This window comes from Camelus dromedarius, chromosome 27, assembly GCF_036321535.1.
Source record: "Camelus dromedarius isolate mCamDro1 chromosome 27, mCamDro1.pat, whole genome shotgun sequence".
In the NCBI taxonomy this organism is placed as follows: Eukaryota; Metazoa; Chordata; class Mammalia; order Artiodactyla; family Camelidae; genus Camelus; species Camelus dromedarius.
The window spans coordinates 5540382-5561249 of record NC_087462.1 but is presented as its reverse complement, the minus strand read 5'-3'; the positions used below and the strand labels follow the sequence as shown (position 1 = coordinate 5561249).

Genomic DNA, 20868 nt, shown 5'->3' with positions numbered 1-20868 from the left:
TTTAATGCGAACACCCCTGGAGCAGACAGGTTCCCGCCCACTGATGGAAACGGGCTGTTTGGTCACGTGACCTCATGCGCCTGTTGTCACTCAGGGAAATTGGGGGCGGGTATTAGCGAACTGCCCAATCAGGGGCGCAGGAGGGGAAAGTGGGTGGAGCGACGCTCAGCTGGTGCTCGGATCACAGCTCACTCCCGCTTGATCGCCCCGGGTGCCTCTCCTGCTGAGTCCTTTGAACTTTGACCTGTACTGGCCCGAGGAGCTTAAGGGACGACGCCGGGGGACACCAGAAGCCGGGGGACACCAGAAGCGAGGAAACAGTGAGTGTGGGGTGCTTGGTGTCCCAGGACGGGAGCAGGGGTTGAGCTGAACTGGCCAAGGCTATACCTGTGCCCTCTGCGGTCCACTCCAGAGTCTGTGGACCCAAGTCTGCTGGGGGCGCCACTCTGACCTCAGCCCTCTCTGGCTCGCAGTGTGGGGCCTGGGCTGGCAGCCGAAACCCCGCGCATCCTGTCCCTTCACTGCGGGCTGTGACTTCGGCCCAGACCCCGAGCCTCTCTGGACACCTCTGCGCCGGCAGCCCCGCGTCTCCCTAGATTGTGCGATCACTACCGGGAGGGTCATCAGACTCGGTGTCTGGGTTTTGTGCGTGATCTTTGGGGTCCCAGTCCCATTTTTCTTCGCAAGGAGACCTTTTGCCTCCCGAGTTTTCCAAATGGTTGCGAAGCAGAGTCTCAAATTCACGACCCGATCCCCCTCACAGCCTAGCTCTTCCTAAGGGACTGGGAAGAAATCCCTAAATATCCAGATCCCAGCCCGCCTTTCCAAAGCCAAATTCCTCTCTGATTCACAGCATCATTATCAAGTATTTGTCCTCAGTGGCGTATTTCAATCAGAAGCAGTATTTTGTTATCATTTTCCCACACCCAGTGAATGGCTCAGTTTTAAAGGTTTATTTTTTCGTTTGTAGATATTTTACCCGCGAGGAAAGCAGAGAATAACCACGTGGAACTGCGTTGTATGAAATCCTTGTGCCTCTCCTCCCAGAATCTTTCCTGGGCACAGGCATCCCATATCCTATGGGAAGTCCTTTGGGTGTAGGCTCCTCTTGGGAAACTTTGGGTGATCTGTCCCGTCAGAATCGCCCCTCCCTGGAGTTGTCACCCTAAAAAGCTTTATTCGCCTTTTAAATGTCTCCGTTTTACAATAAATGTAAACTGAAGAAAGAGGTGAATTTCAGAAAAGTAATATATCACGGTATTGCATTGCTTGTGTTAAAACTTGTTTCCCTTTTCCCCCCTTGCCCTTAGAGGGTGTTTCTGAATCTGTTACTCATTTTGAGTGCTTTCAAATGTAATTCTAGGGCTTAGACTTGCAGAGCAGAAGGGCTCAAATATGATTAATTGTTTGCAGAACAGTTTCTTGCCATGGAAATAATAACTAACATCATTGTTTTCTGAAAGTTGTAGACAGCTGTGAGTTTCCTTGTGCAATCTTTCCTCCGTCCTTTACACGAAATCCTGGATTTGAGTGATTTTGCTGGATTGTTCAAACACTGGGTTTGTGTCATTTCAAATATCAGTGCTGGTCTGGAGCTCCTCCAGGGGGAGTAGAAGCCTGAGGTCAGTGTCTCCATGCTAAGGCCCCCTTGAGTCTGCGAAAGGATAGACTTGAAGGCCCAGTTGGTTCTTTCTTAGAAATTTATTTCCTAGTTCTGTAGAAATAATTGTATTAGATGTTCTCTGTCATTTAATAATATACTTGTGGACTAAAAGATATAAGTGCTGTATAAAATCAGCCAATTATGTTAAACTAGCATATCTGCCTTTATTGTTTGTCATTAGCCTGAATAGAAAGGCCTTTAAAATTGATTTTTTAAAGACAGCATTTGAATGCATTTTGTTTGGTATTGTATTTATTCAATAAAGTAATTAGTTTAAAAAAAAAATAAAAACTTTCCTCCTGCTTGCAGTTTCTGAAAAAAAGTCCAATTTGCTCCTTGTCCTTGTTTCTCTATAAGTAAGATTTTTTTCCCTTAGCTTCTTTCAAGATTTTCTCTGTCTTTGATTTTTATTGAGTGTGAATATATATTTCTAGGTGTGCATTTTTAAGGTTTTATCCTGTTTGGTGATCTCTGAGCTGCCTAGATCTGTGTTTTGGTGTCTTTTGCTAATTTTGTGGAAAACCTCACTCATTATTGATTCGCCTGTTTGCTCTGTTCCTATCTGCGCCTTCATGTAGTCCCACTATGTGTATGTTACACCTTTTGCAATTGTTCCAAAGCTCTTGGATTTCTGTTCTTTTTATTCGTTTCTTATCTTTGTATTTAGTTTGGAAGGTTCTAGTGACATCTTCTCAAGCTTGTTGATTCTTTTTCCTCACATATTTCCACTGCAGTGATAAGTGGCCCCCCACCCCCACTGCCAAGGGGTTCTTTATTTCTGTTCAGTTCTTTTGTTTTTTATTTCTTTAATTTCCCTTTTGGCTCTTTCTCAGAGTTTCCATCTCTGCATACATGACCTATCTCTTCTTGCATGTCATTTATTATTTCCACCAGAGCACTTAGCATATTAATCATGGTTGCTTTAAATTTCTGGTCTGATCATTCCAACATATCTGCTACCTCTGAGTCAGGTTCTTTTGCACATCCTATCTCCTGGAGATGTGTTTTTTAAGTCTTTCATGGTACCTTTAAATTTTTTGTTGAACACCAGACGTAATGTCCTGTGAAAAGGAACTGAGTTATACAGGCCTGTAGTGTGAGGTTTTGGGTTTATCTGACTTAGGGTTTGATATGTGTTGATTATTTGCTGTGGCTGCCATATCATCAAGTGTCCTTGCTTTTGTCTCCCATGTCATCTTTGGGGGGTAGTCCAGAGACTTGTAAATAAGTTCAGAAGCATACCGTTCTTGCAGTGTTTCACTCCATTATTAGACAGGAGGCTTCGTGATGTTGTGGTATGTTGAGGTCCCACAGTCCCATGATTGGGTCTCTGTCTGTGATGGTGGGCTGTGGCCTTCTGTGATAGAATGAGAAAGATATTTGATCTTCGTCCATGGTTCCTAGCAAAGACCTCCTAAAGCCCCTGGAATTTCCTGTGTGGTAAGAGTGATCAGAGCATCTTATGTTCTAATGAGGCTGATGGTTTGCTTGCCCCTAGATGGCTTCAGGATGGGGTTGGTCACCAGGAAGTCTAAGCTATGATTAGAGCCTTAGAACGTTCAGCCCAGCCCCCAACCTAAAACCCCCAAGGTAGGAAATTCCATCAAAACCTCTAAACCTTGGGATTTGGAGGGATCTGAATTGGTGTGCTGGTAGGCTGTCATGCCTGGAGGGGGCTTGGAAGCTCCCTAACCCCTGTCCCCCACTTCACCCTGTTCAATCTTTCCATTTGGCTGTTCCTGACTGTATCTTTTATAAAATAAACTGATGGTAACAAGTAAAGCATTTTGCTCAGTTCTGATAGTTGTTCCATCACATAACAAACATGAGGGATTATAGGCAACCTCTGAATTTGTTGTCGACCATGCAGAAATGTGTGTGACCTGGGTCCCACATTTGCAGCTGACATCTGATGTCAGGGGCAGTCTTGCAGAACTGAGTCCTGAAACTGTGAAGTCTGGTGTTAACGCTGGCTAGTGGTAGAATTGAACTGAATTGTAAGACACTCAGTTGGAACTGGAGAGTTGGAGAAGTGGTTTAGGAAAACACGGTATGTGTTTAATGTTAGGAGTTTTTTTAATTTATTTTTTCAGAAAGTCTATCAGTCTCACAAGTCTTTATAAGTTCCCCCTCATCCTCATCTTAGGTCAGGCAGAAAGGCTCCGGGGGTCTCAAGTTGGCAATTTTCCTCCCACCATGTCAGTTAGGTGCTGGTAAAACAGATTCTTTGAGGACAGGCATTGTTAAGAACAGAATGTGCTGGGCACATTTCAAAATTGCTGTTTTTCTGGCTCGCTTTCCAGTTTTGGAAACAGCCCTGTGATTAATGCTTTGCTAGATCTGAGTTGTTAATTTTAAATTTGTTCGCTTTTTCTGGTGAGGCTAGGACTGTCACCTTCTAAGCTCTTTACGTCTGATTCCATTTTTTTTAGTGTTTGACTGCTGACAGCTTTAAAAGCCTCACCCTGCCTTCTTCTGGTGTCCCACATCTGTACATGGTGACAAGAAGGCCTAGGTGCTCACTCCTTTGGTGCTAGCAAGAGATTAAATCCCTGGAAGCCCCTGCCTCTGTGGGCAAAATCTCACCCTAGCCCACCCCCTAATCACAATGAAAAACTCAGGCCAGGCTCCTTCCCTTGTTCTGTCAAGGCATCTCTCAGCTGCCTGAGAGGCCTGCCCTGCCCTCCCCAGACACTTTAACTATGAAAGTAATAACCTCTTTCACACATTCTTGGCAGTAATGTGCTGTCAACTGGATCTAGGGTGGGGCCCATCTAACACAGACGGTTACTGTAACAGTTATAGAAAGGATTAGGTACACTTTGCTTAATTGTTCTATTGATAAATACTCCAGATTTTTATGTATCAGTCCATGCCACCCTTTGTTTTAAAAGGTACATATGATGATGAATTTATGTAATCCGTTTTTTTCTAACTAGACACATGGTTTGTTACTAATTTTTGCTGCCAAAACTGTGAATGGAAACTCAGATTGCCACCTTACAGGGCAAACAAACCTGTACAAGTTATTTTCCAAACTGAATTTCTTCTTAAAATTTTTACCATAAAATATATTCAGGAAAAAGTGTACAAAATGTTTTGTGGTAAGATTTAGTAGTAATAGAAACATCCTTGGAACCATCATGAATATTCATAAACAGCCAGTGGGCAGTAGTTAGAGCGACCTGATGTTCTAGTCCATGACTCAACTCAGTCCTGCCCCAAACATGACCATGGTTGTGATTCTTTGTTTAGCCTTCATACCTTCACCATGTATTATTTTTCACTCAGCAATGAGCTTTCAATTTTAACCTCCTTTAATCTTTCAATAAAATCAGTATTTTTTCTCTCTTTTTTAATTAACTTTTTTTTTTAAACGGAGGTTCTGGGAATTGAACCCAGGATCTTGTGCATGCTAAGCATGCACTCCACCACTGAGCTATACCCACCCGCCCCCAGTATTTTTTTTAATTTCTCATTTTTTATTGAAGTATAGTCTGTTTACAGTATTAGTTTCATGTGCACAGTAAAGCGATTCAGATATACATATATATACATACATACATGTATTTTTGATTCTTTTCCATGACAGGTCTTTACAAGAAATTGAATATAGTTCCCTGTGCTATACAGTAGGTCCTTGTTGTTTATCTATTTTATATATAGTCGTGTGTATCTATTAATCCCAAATTCCTAATCTTCCCCCTTCCCTTTTCCTCCCTGGTACCACAGTGTCAACAAATCAGTATTAATGGAATTACATTAAAAATGTTTCCTGGTGGTTTCTTTGCCTCCGTGTTTCACACATGCTAGTATCTGAAGCTTCAGCCCTGGTCTAGGACTGTGAGGTTCGTCCTCCCACCAGAGCCAAGTGCCCCGGAGGCCTGGGGACTTTTCAAAGTACCAAATGAGTGGGGATGGGGAGGGCTGGACAGATGTCTCCCCTAGGAAAAGGCCAAGGGTCAAAGTGGAGCCAGACTCATTACGTATGGCGGGGTCAGTTTTAAGTGTCTGTGAAGAAGGGCCACAGTTCTGTGAGGCCCTCACACCCTTATGGTTCCAGGTGATGCTGGTGGAGAGGACAGTTCCGGTCCACTTCCGGGACAAGGTCGGCTCAAAGACTCAACCTCTGACCTGCTGTCACTCAGGCACGGGGGGGCGGGGCCCTGTGAACTGTCCAATCAGGGAAGTCGCCGGTTATTTTACGTGGCGGCGCCGCTCGGGTGACGGTGGACGGCGTGGACTGCGTGCTCGGTGCCGCTCGCTCTGGCCGCGGCTACATCACCTTTTGCTGGCTTTAAAGGCCCCAGGTGGCTGCGCCACGTTTCATGTTGCGGTGACCTGCACTTGCCGCAGCAGTCGTAGGGTGGACGATCGGAAACCCCTGAAGCCGAAAAATGGTGAGTGTGCAGATCGGGTGCTGGGAGACAGTGGGGCTGGGGGCGCCCGGGGGGCTGATGGAACTGGGCCTCCTCGCGGCCAACTCCGGAGCCTTCCGACCGGAGTCGGCCGGTGACGCGGCACGCAGCGGGGGCGGGGCTGGGCCGACAGCGGGGATCCCTCGGCGTCCGGTCCCGTCCTGCGCATCCGAGTCTCCCCCAAATTGTCCGGTGGCCATGGGGAGGGTCACGGGGCAATCGTGACTTGGTCTCCAGGGTTCGTGTGTGGGAAGAGGGGCTGTGATCTGTGGGATGACCCCCTTTCTTTCCAGGGAAATCATTTTACCCTCACTTTTTAAAGTGTTTGAGGAGGTTCTCAAATCCACGACCCTGTCCCCAAGCCTAGCGCTTCCTAGGTCAGACAATCCTTAAATTTCCAGATTGCCCCCCCCCAATTCCCAAATGCCATCTTTCGCCTACCCCGTTCATAGGTTCAATATTAACTGTTTTCCTCTGTGGTACATTTCAAACCGGTGCAGTCTTTTGTTTATCACTTATTCACAGAGCCATGGATGGCTCTTCTTAAAGATTTATATTTATAGATATGAGAGGAAACCAGAGAATAACCACCCGGAATACGTTGTATGGAATCCAGGTGACTCTCCTCTCAGAATCTTTCTTGGTCACATTCTATGGGAAGACCTTTGGGTTGGAGGGTCCTCTAGGGAAATCTTCCTGAATGATCTGTTTTTTCATCACTGCCACTTTGCGTTTTGTACTTTGAAAAAATTTATTCACTTATTTGAGGCTTAGTTTTTCAATGAAGTTAAATTTTATTTATTCAGTAGACCTTGAGAGACACTATAAAGTTTTTCCAAAGAGGCAATAAAGGTGAAATTTCAGAAAAAATTGCATTATTATATGCTGTTTGTTAAAAATACTGTTCCCCTTTTTCTTACCCTGAGTGGATGTAGTTATGTTCTGAGGTCTGTTCTTTTGGGTGATTTCAAGTAGCATATCACGGCTTAGATTTGCAACATCTAGAAGTGTTCCAGTATGATTAATTGTTTACAAATCAGTTTCTTTTTTTGGAAATAATAAGAAACTGACATCTTTATTTTCTGATAGGAATAGACATTTGTGAGTTTTTTTGTTGAACAAATAAAATTGCCTTATAATTTTCGTTCCTCCTTTACACATAAACACTGGGAAGAGTGATTTGGCTGGATTGGAAACACTGGGTTTGTCATTTAAATTATCAGTGGTGATTCAAAGTATTGTGACTGGGGAGCAGAGGCCTGAGGCCAGTGACTCCAAAAAAAAAAAAAAAAAGCCCCCCTTGAGTCCACGATGGGGGTTTTCTTTGGCCTGGATGTTTTTACATGTTTATGTTTGAGTTTTGCATCCATGATATAGGTGTACTCAGAGTGTAATCTATGTATTGAAAAAGTCTGTGTTCAGGAGTTCTGTGTCGTGGAGAAAGGGTTTATGAATTTGGGAGTTCGAGTCAGAATCTTAAACTGCATCTGCCTGAGAGCTTCCTCACTGTGAGAATGTGAGTTTGTTCCATGACTGTTTAGGGTCTACCCCCTTCACCAGGGACGGGCCCGCCTTAGGGGTTATATCTCAGCCTGGGGTATCCAGACCCCAGGCCTGGAATTGTTTTTAACTTTCTAAATGTGGGTTTTCCTTGTTAACTGTGGGCAAGCGGGCTGAGCTGATTTGAATATTTGTGTTTCTCTTCTTTAGGTACCTTTATCTATTGAATATTTCAGTCCTTTAAGTCTAGTTTCCCTTAGCAGTTTGCAATTTTATTTGCTTGGTAAGTGTATAAGATTTTTGATTTCTTAGGCTTTGAAAAGTAAGTTGATTGAAAAATGTGTGTAAGGCAAGGAAATCCTGGAACCACACAGAATTTTTGTTCCTTTTAGGCATCAGAATCTCAAGCTGTGAGATGGGTGTGCTTAAGTTCTCAGGCACATTTTGCATTTTTAGATCAGTTTTTGTGTGTGACCATAGAGAACTTTGATATTTAAAAGGCTGTACAATTCTTAAGGCAAATGAATTTCTACTTGGATTGATGAGTAGAAAAAACTATTGAATTTCTGTTTTAATTGATATGCAAAAAACTACTCAAACTTGGGGAAATCTTTGAAAATCCTAGCAGGTTTCTTCGTGGATTAAATCCAACCCCCTAAGGCATTATAATATGCTATTCATTCCTGACAATATCCCCAGTGTGAAATATAGTAGAGGGACACACTCTGATGTCACTTGTCCTTTTAGCTAGACATTTGAAATTTTTCCCTTATTATAGTTTGCAGTTTTATACCCATTAGTGTTTAAAGAATTAAATCTTAGAATGATTTCCTCTGTAGAAAAGTTTAAATTAAATTTAAAGTAGCAAAAGTTAATTAAAACAGACTTTTAAAAAATTGTATCATTTAATTATTTTATTTTGGCAGAGGGGGAGGTAATTAGGTTTATTTATTTTTGGAGGAGGTACTGGGGATCGAACCCAGGACCTTGTGCATGCTAAGCATGCACTCTTATCACTTGAGCTATACCCTCCCCCCAAAACATACTATTAAACAGTAAAGTATGTATATAAATTTCTCTGTTAGTTTTAAATAATGCTTGTAAAGGATTTAAAAAGTCATAAGAAACTACTAGACTTCCAAAAAGTTGTAAGATATGAAATGATGAGATTTCAGGTTTTTTAGAATATTTTAGGTTTACAGAAAAAGAAAGTACAGAGAGTTCCCACTTGACCGCTCTGCATCCACATAGTTTGTGTTATTTTTTTACATCTCATATTATGGTGGCATATTTGTTACAATTGATGGATCAATACTGATGCATAAAAGTCCATTGTTTTATATTAGCATTGACTCCTTGTGTTACACAATCTATGGTTTTTGCCAGGTGTATAATGACATGTGTCCATCATATCTATATCATATAGAATAGTTTCACTTCCCTAAAAATACCTTGTGCTCCACGTATCCATTCATCCCATCCTCAAACCCCCAAATCCTTCACAAGCAAAGATCTTTTTACTGGCTCATAGTTTTGTCTCTTCCAGAATGTCATATACTTGGAATCATGAAGTGTAGCCTTGTTAGAGCGTCTTCTTTCGCTTAACAATATGCTGTTAAGTTTCCTGTTTTGTTTGCTCAAATCATGCTCAGAGACTGAGGTTGCCTTTGCCAGTAATTTATTTAACACAGATTCACTACAGGAATTATGATTTCTAATATTTCATAAGCCAATAGCAAACAGGGAAATGTCTCTTTATAAGCCAGTAAAGAAATAACATACCTCAAACCAGTGATAGATTAATTACATTATTGTTCCAGTTAAAGGGAAGATGAAAGAAATAAAGTCCAAATGTAGTTGAATTGTACCTTTATATGAATTCTTGGTAGAGTCAGTCCTTCCAACTAAAAGCTGGGTATCAGATGCCAGTTTAGGTCCGTCCCTGGTGGGAGATGTAGCTACTGGGTGAAGGCACTAGTGTTGGCAGGCTGCTCCTAATGAGGTTATTCCAGGGACTGTTACATGGCTTGCCCCACTGCCTATGAGGAGTAGGCCCACCAAGGCAGGAACAAATGCCCCTTCTCTTCCTGAGAGTGCCTCGCTGGAAGGTTTAACACCAGTGCTGTCCAAGAGTAGCCTGGCCACAGCCAGAGCAAGTGTCTCATGATCGTCCTAGAGCTGTTTAGATCAACAGAGAGTGGCCTTGCCCAGACCAAATGCTCTCAGTAAGTTCTCACAGATTCTTGGTATTTAAAGTTTAAATGTCCATCACATGAGTGTTGCTCCTCCATATGTTCGTATTAATGATAAGCACAATTTCATCATCATCAAGATGTCATCATCTTGACATGGCCTCCCCAGTGTAAACAAATTCACATTAAAAAAAAATTGAAGTATGTTAGTTACAATGTGTCGATTTCTGGTGTACAGCACAGTGTCCCAGTAATGTATATACATACATATATTTGTTTTCATATTCTTTTTTATTAACGGTTATTACAAGATATTGAATGTAGTTCCCTGTGCTATACAGAAGAAAAGTTTTAAATCTATTTTTTAACATCTGCAAATCTCAAACTCCCAAATTTATCCCTTCCCATCCCCTTTCCCCTGGTGACCATAAGTTTGTCTACTGTGCCTGTGAGTCTGTTTCTGTTTTGTAGATGAGTTCATTAGTGTCCTCTTTTTTTCTTTTTTTAGATTCTGTATATGTGTGATATATGGCATTTTTCTTTCTCTTTTGGCTTACTTAGAATGATGATCTCTAGGTCCATCCATGTTGCTGCAAATGGCATTACTCTATTCTTTTTATTTTTACGGCTGAGTAATATTCCATTGTATAAATATACCACAACTTCTTTATCCAGTCATCTGTTGATGGACATTTAGGTTGCTTCCATGTCTTGGCATTGTAATTAATGCTGCTACGTACATTGGGGTGCATGTGCAAATTCACTCTTAGACCAAAACATTTTTACTTGAAACATAAACAAGTAGATCAAAACAACTTCACTTAAGCCATAAATAGTAAATTTGCAATAGTAAGAACCAATACACAACAGTTACCTCCTTGTCTGTTCATGGCCTGCCTGATAGCTCATCTCGTTTTATCACTGAACAGTATTTCATCACATAGATAAACCACAGGTTGTTCATTCTACCACTGAAGGATATCTTGCTTAATGCTGGTAAGTCTTGGCAATTATACATAAAATACCTATAGACATTCATTTGCATGTTCCTGTCTGAAGACAAGTTTTCAGCTCATTTGAGTAAATAGCAAGGAGTATAATCTAGGAGGTAGATTTTATGGTAGGGGTATGTTTAGTTTTATAAGAAACTGCCTGTCTTCCAAAGCAGGTGTACCATCTTTCATTCCCAGCAATAAATAAGGATTCCTGTAGATTCACATCTTTATCAATATTTGGTGTTGAGTGTTTTGAATTTTACCCATTCTGATAAGTGTCTAGTGATAATCTATTTGTTTTCTTGGCAATTTCCTCATGACATTTAATGTTGAGCTTCTTTTCATATGCTTCTTTAACATCCATATATGTTCTTTGGCTTAGGAAAATGTGGTACGTATATACAACAGAATATTACTCAGCCATGCAAAGAAATGAAATAGTGCCATTTGCAGCAACATGATGGACCTAGAGAATATTATACTTAGTGAAGTAAATCAGACAAAGAAAAACAAATACTATATGATATCACTTATATGTGGAACCTAAAAAATACAGGTGAATCTATATATACATAATGGAAACAGACTCACAGACATAGAAAACTAACTTAGGGTTACCAAAGGGGAGAGGGAAGAGGGAGGGACAAATTAGGAGTGGGATTAACAGGTATAGACTACTGGATATAAAATAGATAAGCAACAGGCATTTACTGTATAGCACAGGGAATTATATTCAATATCTTATAGTAACCTATAACAGACTATAATCTGAATCACTATGCTGTATACCTGAAACTAACACACTATTGTAAATCAACCATAATTTCAATTTAAAAAATTGAAATATGCAAGAATTACCAAAGTGTGACACAGACATGAAGTGAGCAAATGCTGTAGGGAAGGTGGCACTGACAGACTTGCTCGGTGCTGTGTTACTACAAAAACCTTCAATTTATTTAAAAAAAAAAACAGTATCTGCAAAGCACAATAAAGTGGAGCACAATAAAATGAGATTGCGCACGTAGGTCTTTGCTTTGTGATACCAAAGGCTTACATAGAATATCTTATAACAGTCTGTTTTAAGTTGATAACAGTTTAAGTTTGAAAACATTCTAAAACTCTATACTATTGCTGCCCCCTCCCATGTTTCTGATGTCACAATTTATATCTTTTTATCTTATATACCCATTTACAAATTACTGTAGCTATAATTATTTTTCCTATTTTTTGTCTTTCAACCTTCATACTTGATTTGTAAGTGATTTACCCACCAAATTTACATTAGATTGTTCCAAATTTTTCCTACAGATTTACCATTAATAGATTTATCCTTTAATACGTTTTTCTGTTACCTTTTGTTTTGCTGAAAGTCCCTTCAGTGTTTTTTGCAAGGCAGGTCTAGTAGTGATGAACTTCTTTAGCTTTTGCATGTCTGGAAAACTCTTTTTCTCCAATTTTGATGGATAGCTTTGCTGTATAGACTATTCTTGGTTGGCAGGGTTTTTTGTTTGTTTGTTTTTATTCAGCACTTTGGATAAATCATGCTACTCCCTCTAGCCTGCAGAGTTTCTGCTGAGAGTCTTATCAGGGTTCCCTTGTATGGAACAGGTTGTTTTCTCTTCCTTTCTTTAAGATTCTCTCCTTGTCTTTAACTTTTAACACTTTATAATGTGCCTTGGTGTGGGGACTTGTTGGGTTTATCTCTTTTGGTACTCTCTGGGCTTCCTAAATCTAGATTTTGGTGGTGTTCCCCCACGTTAGGGAAGTTTGTAGCCATTATTCCTTCAGATAAGTTTTCTGCCATTTTCTCTCCCTCTTCTTCTTTTGGGACTCCTATAATACAAATGTTGTTGGTCTCCTTGATGTCATCCTGTAAGTTTCTTAAGCTGTCTTCATGCTTTTTTTTCTTTCTTTTTGTTTCTCTGATTGGATGAGTTCTACTGCGCTGTCCTTATGTTCACTAATCTTTTTTTCTCTTCATCTAGTCTGCTTTTGAGCCCCTCTTTTGTATTGTCCAGTGCAGTTACTGCACTGTTCAGCTCTGTGACTTCTGTTTGTTATTTCATTATGTTTCCTCTCTCTTTGTTGAAATTCTCACTTTGTTCATCCATTTTTCTCCAGAGCTAGGTAAGCATCTTTATGATCAGTGTTCCCTGTCATCTCCTTTTTGATTGATTTCTTCTTTTTCTGAGGTTTTTATCTTGTTCGTTTGGAACATATTGCTCTGTTTCTTTGTTTTGTGTGACTCTCCTGTGTTGGGTCCTATGCATTAGATGGAACAGCCACCTCTCCCAGTTTTGAAGGATTGACTCATGTAACCTTATCATTCAACCCTGCCCTAGCTCTTGGTTGTCTCAGACTCTTGCAATTATCCAAGATTATTTTATTTTTAGTGATTTCCAGTATTTGAGGGTGTGCCAGGACCTGTTAGTGCCCCAAAGGGGAGGATCTCAGCCAGCACCTAGATTCAGGCTGATTGGAGGCCAGACCCTCAGGCAGCAGCTTTTGAAGTATTCAGTACACCTTTTTAAGAAAGACCGGGAAATAGGTGTTTCTGTCTGCTCCTTTGTGCTGAGCCCTGGGGTGATAGCCAGTTAAGAACTGTTTCATTCTTTGCTATTGTCCCTTTGAACCTGTGAACACAACCCTGCTGGCCACCATAGCCAGGCTGTCAAGGAACGTGTCCTTTGGGCAGCAGAGACAAAGCCGGGGCACCAGACATAAATACACTCCTTTCTCAGAAACGCCAGTGTCCTGAAGTGGGGCAAAGGGGGGGGGTGTGAAGATAGCGCCCATCATCCTCCCCAGTTTCCGGAGAGGATGCAGTTGGGCCCTAGATGTGAGCTTGATCAGAAGCCTACCTCTCAGGCACAACTGTGAGGATAAGCTAGTAGGCCTCTTTCACAGATACTGGTGACCTGGAACAAAGCCAAGGGAGGGCACAGAGATGGTGCTCTCCAGCTTTCATTCCTGGAGAGTGTCTCAGTAGGCCTCTAGGTGTGTGTCAAACAGACGCCTGCCCCTCGGGCTGAAGCTTCCGGACAAGCAAATAGGCCTCTTTCACAGAAAGATTAGGGGTGCGTTTCAGTCTCATGACTGTTCTGTGCCTTGGGGGTGGTAGCCAGCCAAGACCTGTCTCTCAATTTGTTACAGCCCCTTGGGACCCATGAACAAAGGCCCCGCTGGTCACCAGAACCAGGTGATTCGGGTGGTGTCCCCTGGGCAGCAGCCACCAAAATTGGGGTCTGGACTGGTGTAGATTAATGCCACTGTGGTCTAAGAGCATATTTTGTATGATTTCTGTTCTTTCAAACTTGTCAAGATGTGTTTTATGTCCCGGAAGGTAGTTTGTCTTGTTGAGAGTCCCATGTGAACTTCAGAATGTTTACTCTGCTATTGGTGGATGCAGTGGTCTGTGGCTTTCAGTAGGGCCAATTGTTTGATGGTTCTATTCAGTTCAGTTCTGTCCTTCCTGATATTTTGCCTCCTAGAACTCTTGTACTACTGACATTCACCGGACGGGAGATGCTGATGAGCAGAAATGGATTGATCTATTTCTCATTGTATTTTTATCAGTTTTTGCCTCATGTATTTTGTCACTCTGTTATTAATGCACATATGAAGAATTGCTGTATTTTGGAGATTAGACTCCTATGTATAATTTCCTCTTTATCTCTGATCTTTCTTTGGTCTGAAGTCAGCTTTGTCTGAAATAAACATGCTCTTCCAGCTTTCTTTTGATTACTGTTGGAATGGTATGTCTTTCTCCATCCTTTTACTTTAAATTTGTGTCTTTATATTTACATCTTGTATTTTATGTCTTGTAGACAGCATATAATTAGGTTTTTAAAAAAATCTGTTGTTCTTCATCTATTTTATATATAGTAGTTAGTATCTGCAAATCTTGAACTCCCAGTTTATCCCTTCCCACCCCCTTTATCCCCTGGTAACCATAAGTTTGTTTTCTATGTCTGAGTCTGTTTCTGTTTTGTAGATAAGTTTGTTTGTGTCTTTTTTTTTTTTTTTTCAAGATTCCACGTTAGTGATATATGGTATTTTTCTTTCTCTTTCGGGCTTACTTCCTTAGAATGACAATCTCTGGGTCCATCCCTGTTGCTGCAAATAGCATTATTTCATTCTTTTTTTTATGGCTGAGTACTGTTCTACTGTATGAATATACCACATCTTTTTTATCCAATCATCCATTGATGGACATTTAGGGTGTTTCTATGTCTTGGCTATTGTACATAGTGCTGCTGTGAATATTGGGGTGCCTGTATCTTTTCAAATTAGAGTTCCCTCTGGATATACGCCCAGGAGTGGGATTGCTGGATTTTATGGTAAAATAGTCCTGTAAAGCTTGTGCAGCATTTATTGCAGACTCGGTTTCTCCATTCTCTGTGACCCATTTCATGGGGCTTGGAAGTTATTCAGAAGTTAGAGGTCAGACAACTTGGCCTTATGTGACAGGCTAAAGACACAACAACTTCAACCTCCACAAAAACCCTATACACAGTGAGCCTCAGGGCTGCTTCTCACCGGTTTTTAGCACATATAGGCAGACATGCTGAAATGATAAATGATGAAAGATCTCTTCAGTCAAACCCTGAGCGTGTACCCTGGCCCTTGCTAACCTTGAGGAACAGGTTGAGAGCTGCATATCTACTATATATAAAATAGATAAACAGATTTCTTCTGTACAGCACAGGGAACTATATTCAATATCTTGTAGTAACCTATAATGGAAAAATAGGAAAATGAAAAAAAATACATAAAGGTAAAAAAACTTACCAGAAAAAAAAGAGTATTTTAATGTAGCCAGGTGCATCTGGCTACTCCTGATCACCTGAGTACCTCAGGCCAGTATGGTGAGGTGACCCTTGTTACAAGGTGGATTTCCACAGGCCTCCTGGACTCTCATGTTTGGTGATGGGCATAGAAGAAAAAGCTTCCAGTTCTTCACTGTGCTTTATTTATTAAAAACTCAGGCAGACTTGACCCCATACATCATGGTGTGCTGCGTTAAATGGTAGGTAATAGGGAAGGAGATGAGTTTTTCTCACGAGAAATTGATGTGCTTAAAATGACATTTGTTTCATTTGTGTAGCATTTCTCTCATTTCTCCAAGGCGCTCTAGACCCTGCCATTAGAGAGCAATGACATTTCAAGTGACAGTAAAGATGCATAAATAATTTGCATGTGTTCATTTTGCTGTTAAATTTATGAGTAAGTTTCTGATGACCAAGACATTAATATAAATGTTTGAAGATGACAGAATCATACATGACCTTCCTGTAAATTGAGTATAAATCCCCTGTGCTGTCAGAATCACACATCTTACTTAAATCACAATTGGGATGTTTTAGGACTCAGTGACCTTTGAGGATGTGGCTGTGAACTTCTCCCTGGAGGAGTGGGCTTTACTGGATCTTTCGCAGAAGAAGCTTTACAGAGATGTGATGCAGGAAACCTTTAGGAACCTGGCCTCAGTAGGTAAGGATGACAGCATTCCTTCACTTCTTCAATTAGGGAACAAGTATTTCTTGCCCATCAACATTGTTCCATGATGTGGAATGTAGGAAAAGAGTCCCACAGTCCTCTCTTATCCATGGGGGATACGTTCCCAGACCACCAGTGGATGCTTGAAACTGCAGATAGTACTGATTTTTCCTATATCCACATAGCTACGATAAAATTTAATTTAGAAATTAGGTGCACAGTCAGAGATTAATAACAACTGAGAATAGAACAATTATAATACACATGCACTTAACTTGTATGATGTAACTTTTGCAGTTTGAGATGAGACAGCAAACTAAGATCAGTTTCTTTTTTTTCACCATTTCACAGAAGATTCATTGTTTACTGTAGATCTTAGCAACGTCAGCATATGAATTTTTTTTCTTCCCTTAAGCTGAGAACTTTGATCTTTTCACTTAAAGGAAGCATTTTTACAGATTCTCTTTAGTGTATCTTAGTTGCCAGCATCGCTGTTCTTGCACTTTGGGCCATTATTAAGTAAAACGAGGATTACCTGAACACAAGCACTGCGATACCACCACAGTGATCTGATTATCAAGATGGCTGCTAAGTGACTAACAGGCAGGTGGCATATACAGCACGGATACATTGGATGAAGGGATGATTCATATGCTGGGCAGGACATCGCAGGATTTCATCATGCTACTGAGAAGGGCACACAGTTTAAAACTATGAATTGTTCATTTCTGGAATTTTCCATTTAGTATTTCAGACTCCAGCTGAGCACAAGTAACTGAAACCATAGAAAATGAAACTGGATAAAGGGGGGCTGTTGTACGTTGTTAAATAAACTATGCGTGGTCACACCTCATCATGGACCTAGAATCGAATCATTTTTCTATAATTTCTAATAATTTGCATTATTTTTCTGGGCTTGTATTTTAGGAGAAAAATGGGACAGTCATAACATAGAAGATTGGAACAAAACCCAGGGGAGAAAACTAAGGTGAGTCACACTCACAGTAGATAGCAGTGTCCCACACGAGAATCCTAGATGTCATAAATTTTTAAAAACCAGCAAATAAAACAAATCTAACGCCAGCTTCAAATTTATTTATCCTTAAATTCCTTTCACCAAAAACATTTACTTAAATGTGACATAGACGTTCAGTGTTTACAACTTTATTCACTTTTGGAAACAATATTGAGAAATCCCATATGTTAATAACACTGTTTTCATTAAAGCTACGGGTCAAATTTTCTTAAGAGCTTTCAGTTTATTCACCCTCAAATAATTCAAAAAGGGCAGAAAACCTTCACTTTTGCTGTAAAATATAAAAATGCATTATACTATAATATTCTAGTAATGTGAAATTGTTAGAGAAATCGTTAACAATTTCTCATTTTTTACAGAAGTCATATGGTAGAAAAACTCTCTGAAAGCAAAGAAGGTGGTCAACACGGAGAAACCGTCAGCCAGATCCCAAATCTTAATCTGAACAAGAAAACTCCTTCTGAAGTAAAACCATGTGAATGTAATGTGTGTGGGAAAGTCTTCACGCGTCCTTCATTCCTTAATAGGCACATCAGATCTCACACTGGACACAAACCATATGAGTATCACGAATATGAGGAGAAGCCATATAAATGTAAGGAGTGTGGGAAAGCGTTCAGTCACCACAAATCTGTTCACAGACATGAAAGGACTCACACTGGAGAGAAACCGTATGAATGTAAGGAATGTGGGAAAGCCTTCACATGGCTCACAACCTTTCGAAGACACATGATAATGCACACCGGAGATGGACCCTATAAGTGTAAGGAATGTGGGAAAGCCTTTAGTTGTTCCACTTCGTTTCGAGCACATGAAAGAACTCACACTGGGGAGAAACCATATGTGTGTAAACAGTGTGGCAAATCCCTCAGGTCTCCTCTAGGTTTGCGAATACACGAAAGAAATCACACTGGAGAAAAGCCCTATGAATGTAAGCAGTGCGGTAAAGCCCTCAGTTGCCCCAGTTCCTTTCGAAGACACGAAAGGACTCATAGTGCAGAGAAACAATATGAATGTAAACAGTGTGAGAAAACCTTCAGTTCTCCTCTAGGTTTGCGAATACATGAAAGAATTCACACTGGAGAGAAACCCTATGAATGTAAGGAATGTGGGAAAGCCTTCATTTCTCATTCAAGCATTCGAACACACATGATAACTCACACTGGAGATGGACCTTATAAATGCAAGGAATGTGGGAAAGCATTCATCTGTCCCAGTTCATTTCGATCACATGAAAGGACTCACACTGGAGAGAAGCCATACGAATGTAAACAATGTGGCAAAACTTTCAGTTGGCCCAGTTCCTTTCGAATACATGAAAGAACTCATACTGGAGAGAAGCCCTATGAATGTACAGAATGTGGGAAGACATTCATTTATCGCACAACCTTTCAAGGACACATGCGAAAGCACACTGGAGAGAAACCCTATAAATGCAAAGAATGTGGGAAAGCTTTCATTTCTCCCTCAAGTGTTCGAACACACATGATAACGCACACTGGAGATGGACCCTATAAGTGTAAAGAGTGTGGGAAAGCCTTCAGCTTCCCCAGTTCGTTTCGGATACACGAAAGGACCCACACTGGAGAGAAGCCCTATGCGTGTAAACAGTGTGGTAGGGCCTTTAGTTGTTACACATCCTTTCGAACACATGAAAAAACTCACACTGGAGAGAAACCCTATGAGTGTAAGGAATGCGGGAAAGCCTTCATTTATCGCACTACCTTTCGAGGACACGTGAGAATGCACACTGGCGAGAAACCATACAAATGTAAAGAATGTGGGAAAGCCTTCAGTCGTCCCAATTCCTTTCGAAGGCATGTACGGTCTCATACTGAATAGAAACCTCTTGAACGTAAGCAGTGTGGGGAAACCAGTTGGCCTTCATTTTCACATATGGAAACTCCTACTGGAAAGAAATCTTATATAAGATATACGAGAACACTGTATAATGTTCTAGAAAACAATGGCGTGAAAGAATAATTGTAAAAGTTATAAACCTATTGTCATAAACTCAAAGAATAATTTTGAGTTATATTGTCTCATTATGAGTGCCTCATTCTTAAAGCAGATCTGTCAACTGTGGATATTTACTACTTACCTTCAAAAATGAACCTTGAGGTGAGATAATTCTGTAAGCACTCTAGGCAACACTGTGTAAGATTACAGGTATTGTTTTGTTCTTAAATCAGTTAACTTTTTTTTTTTTCCTGTTTAGGAGCTTGTTTGATCCAGGGTTGAATTGACATGTATTTCTAATATGCAAGTTGTTTAATTTTTACATTTTGATTGTCCTGTAAGTGTGGGGCTGTTGATACATGACGTTTTGGTATCTGTTGGGGTTTTCCTGTTGGCCTCCTGTAGTGCTGGGTACTGGCTATCCCTCACCCGTTGTATCTTCCATCTTTCTTATGAAAAAACCTACCATTGGCCAGAAGAGCCTCATTCTGTTTTCCTTGCTAGTAAAAGATGGCATAAAGTTGTAAATATGCAAAGTTTGTCATAGAGTATAGTCTCATGTGAATTATTACCATCTTTTGCCCTTTGCTCTTTGTCATTTCTTCTGGCTGGGATTTGAATGAGACTTTGCATTAAGACAGACCTGTCACTGGACAATAAAATGTAGAAGATGAAGATGGCTCTCCTAAATTGTTTTGTCACCTGGGTAGTGTGACATTTTCTAGAGTCTGTTTCTTTTATGGTTGCATGTGAGAATTCACCTGTAGCCTCACTCACATGAGATCTGGAATGCAGAGGTACAAGTGGCATTAGGCAGGTTTCGGAGTTTAGAGGATACTTGCTTGGTGATGGGCAGGGTGATGGGCAGGCGTAGGAGTTTAGAGGATACTTGCTTCCAGCCTGTTTTCCTGATACCTTGCCCTGCCAATCAAGAGCATCCTTGAAACCACAATCAACTGGTTGACATCCCATTTTCTCAGAGGCTTAGGTTTCCACACATATCTTCACAAGCTCCACATCAAAGATACATCATGTTTTAGATTTTCCTGCAGGCTTACATGTGAACACCAGGCAACTAATTCAAACTTTCACAGTTTGGAGTATCTCTGATGCTTGGACTGCAGTCTTCTCTAGATTGTATTCATGTAAGGTCTAATTTGTGCGGTAAACACCTCATTCTGGTAATGCTAGTAGCGACCACGTGTCCCAATTCCACTATGACAGCTACAGTTGAACAGTCCAAACAGTTGGAGTTCGTGCCTCTACTGCACCGTGCAGTGACTGCCCTGACCCGGTCCTTCCACGTGGGAATTGGCACCTTCCTCACATCAGGCCAGTTGTTGGATGTTTCCCATTGCTCACAGCTGCACAGAATTCCTCAGTACATTTTCAGTTATGTTTATGATGAAAAATTATATTTTTGTTGAGCAAAATCTGTGGTTGTTGCAGAAAATTTTCATTAACTGTTTCCATACAGTCTGCATACTAGCAAATACTGTTTCTAATTTCCCGAGCACATGTAGTAAAAAATGTCCTGCTGTAACTGTGGATTTTTCAGATCAGCTTTGTAATTTGGTCAAGTTAATCGTTATACATTCTCACTCAA

At 40.7% G+C, this 20868-nt stretch overlaps 1 protein-coding gene across 1 annotated transcript; it reads left to right on the top strand.

Moving 5' to 3' along the window:
- Nucleotides 1-10734: 10734 nt before the first annotated feature.
- On the top strand, nucleotides 10735-19975 carry LOC105087592 (zinc finger protein 709). Its single transcript, XM_064480239.1, has 4 exons — nucleotides 10735-10769; nucleotides 16135-16261; nucleotides 17195-17255; nucleotides 17663-19975. The coding sequence occupies exons 1-4, from the start codon at nucleotides 10764-10766 to the stop codon at nucleotides 19143-19145; spliced, it is 1677 nt and encodes a 558-aa protein (XP_064336309.1). The 5' UTR covers nucleotides 10735-10763; the 3' UTR covers nucleotides 19146-19975.
- The last annotated feature ends 893 nt before the right edge of the window (nucleotides 19976-20868 follow it).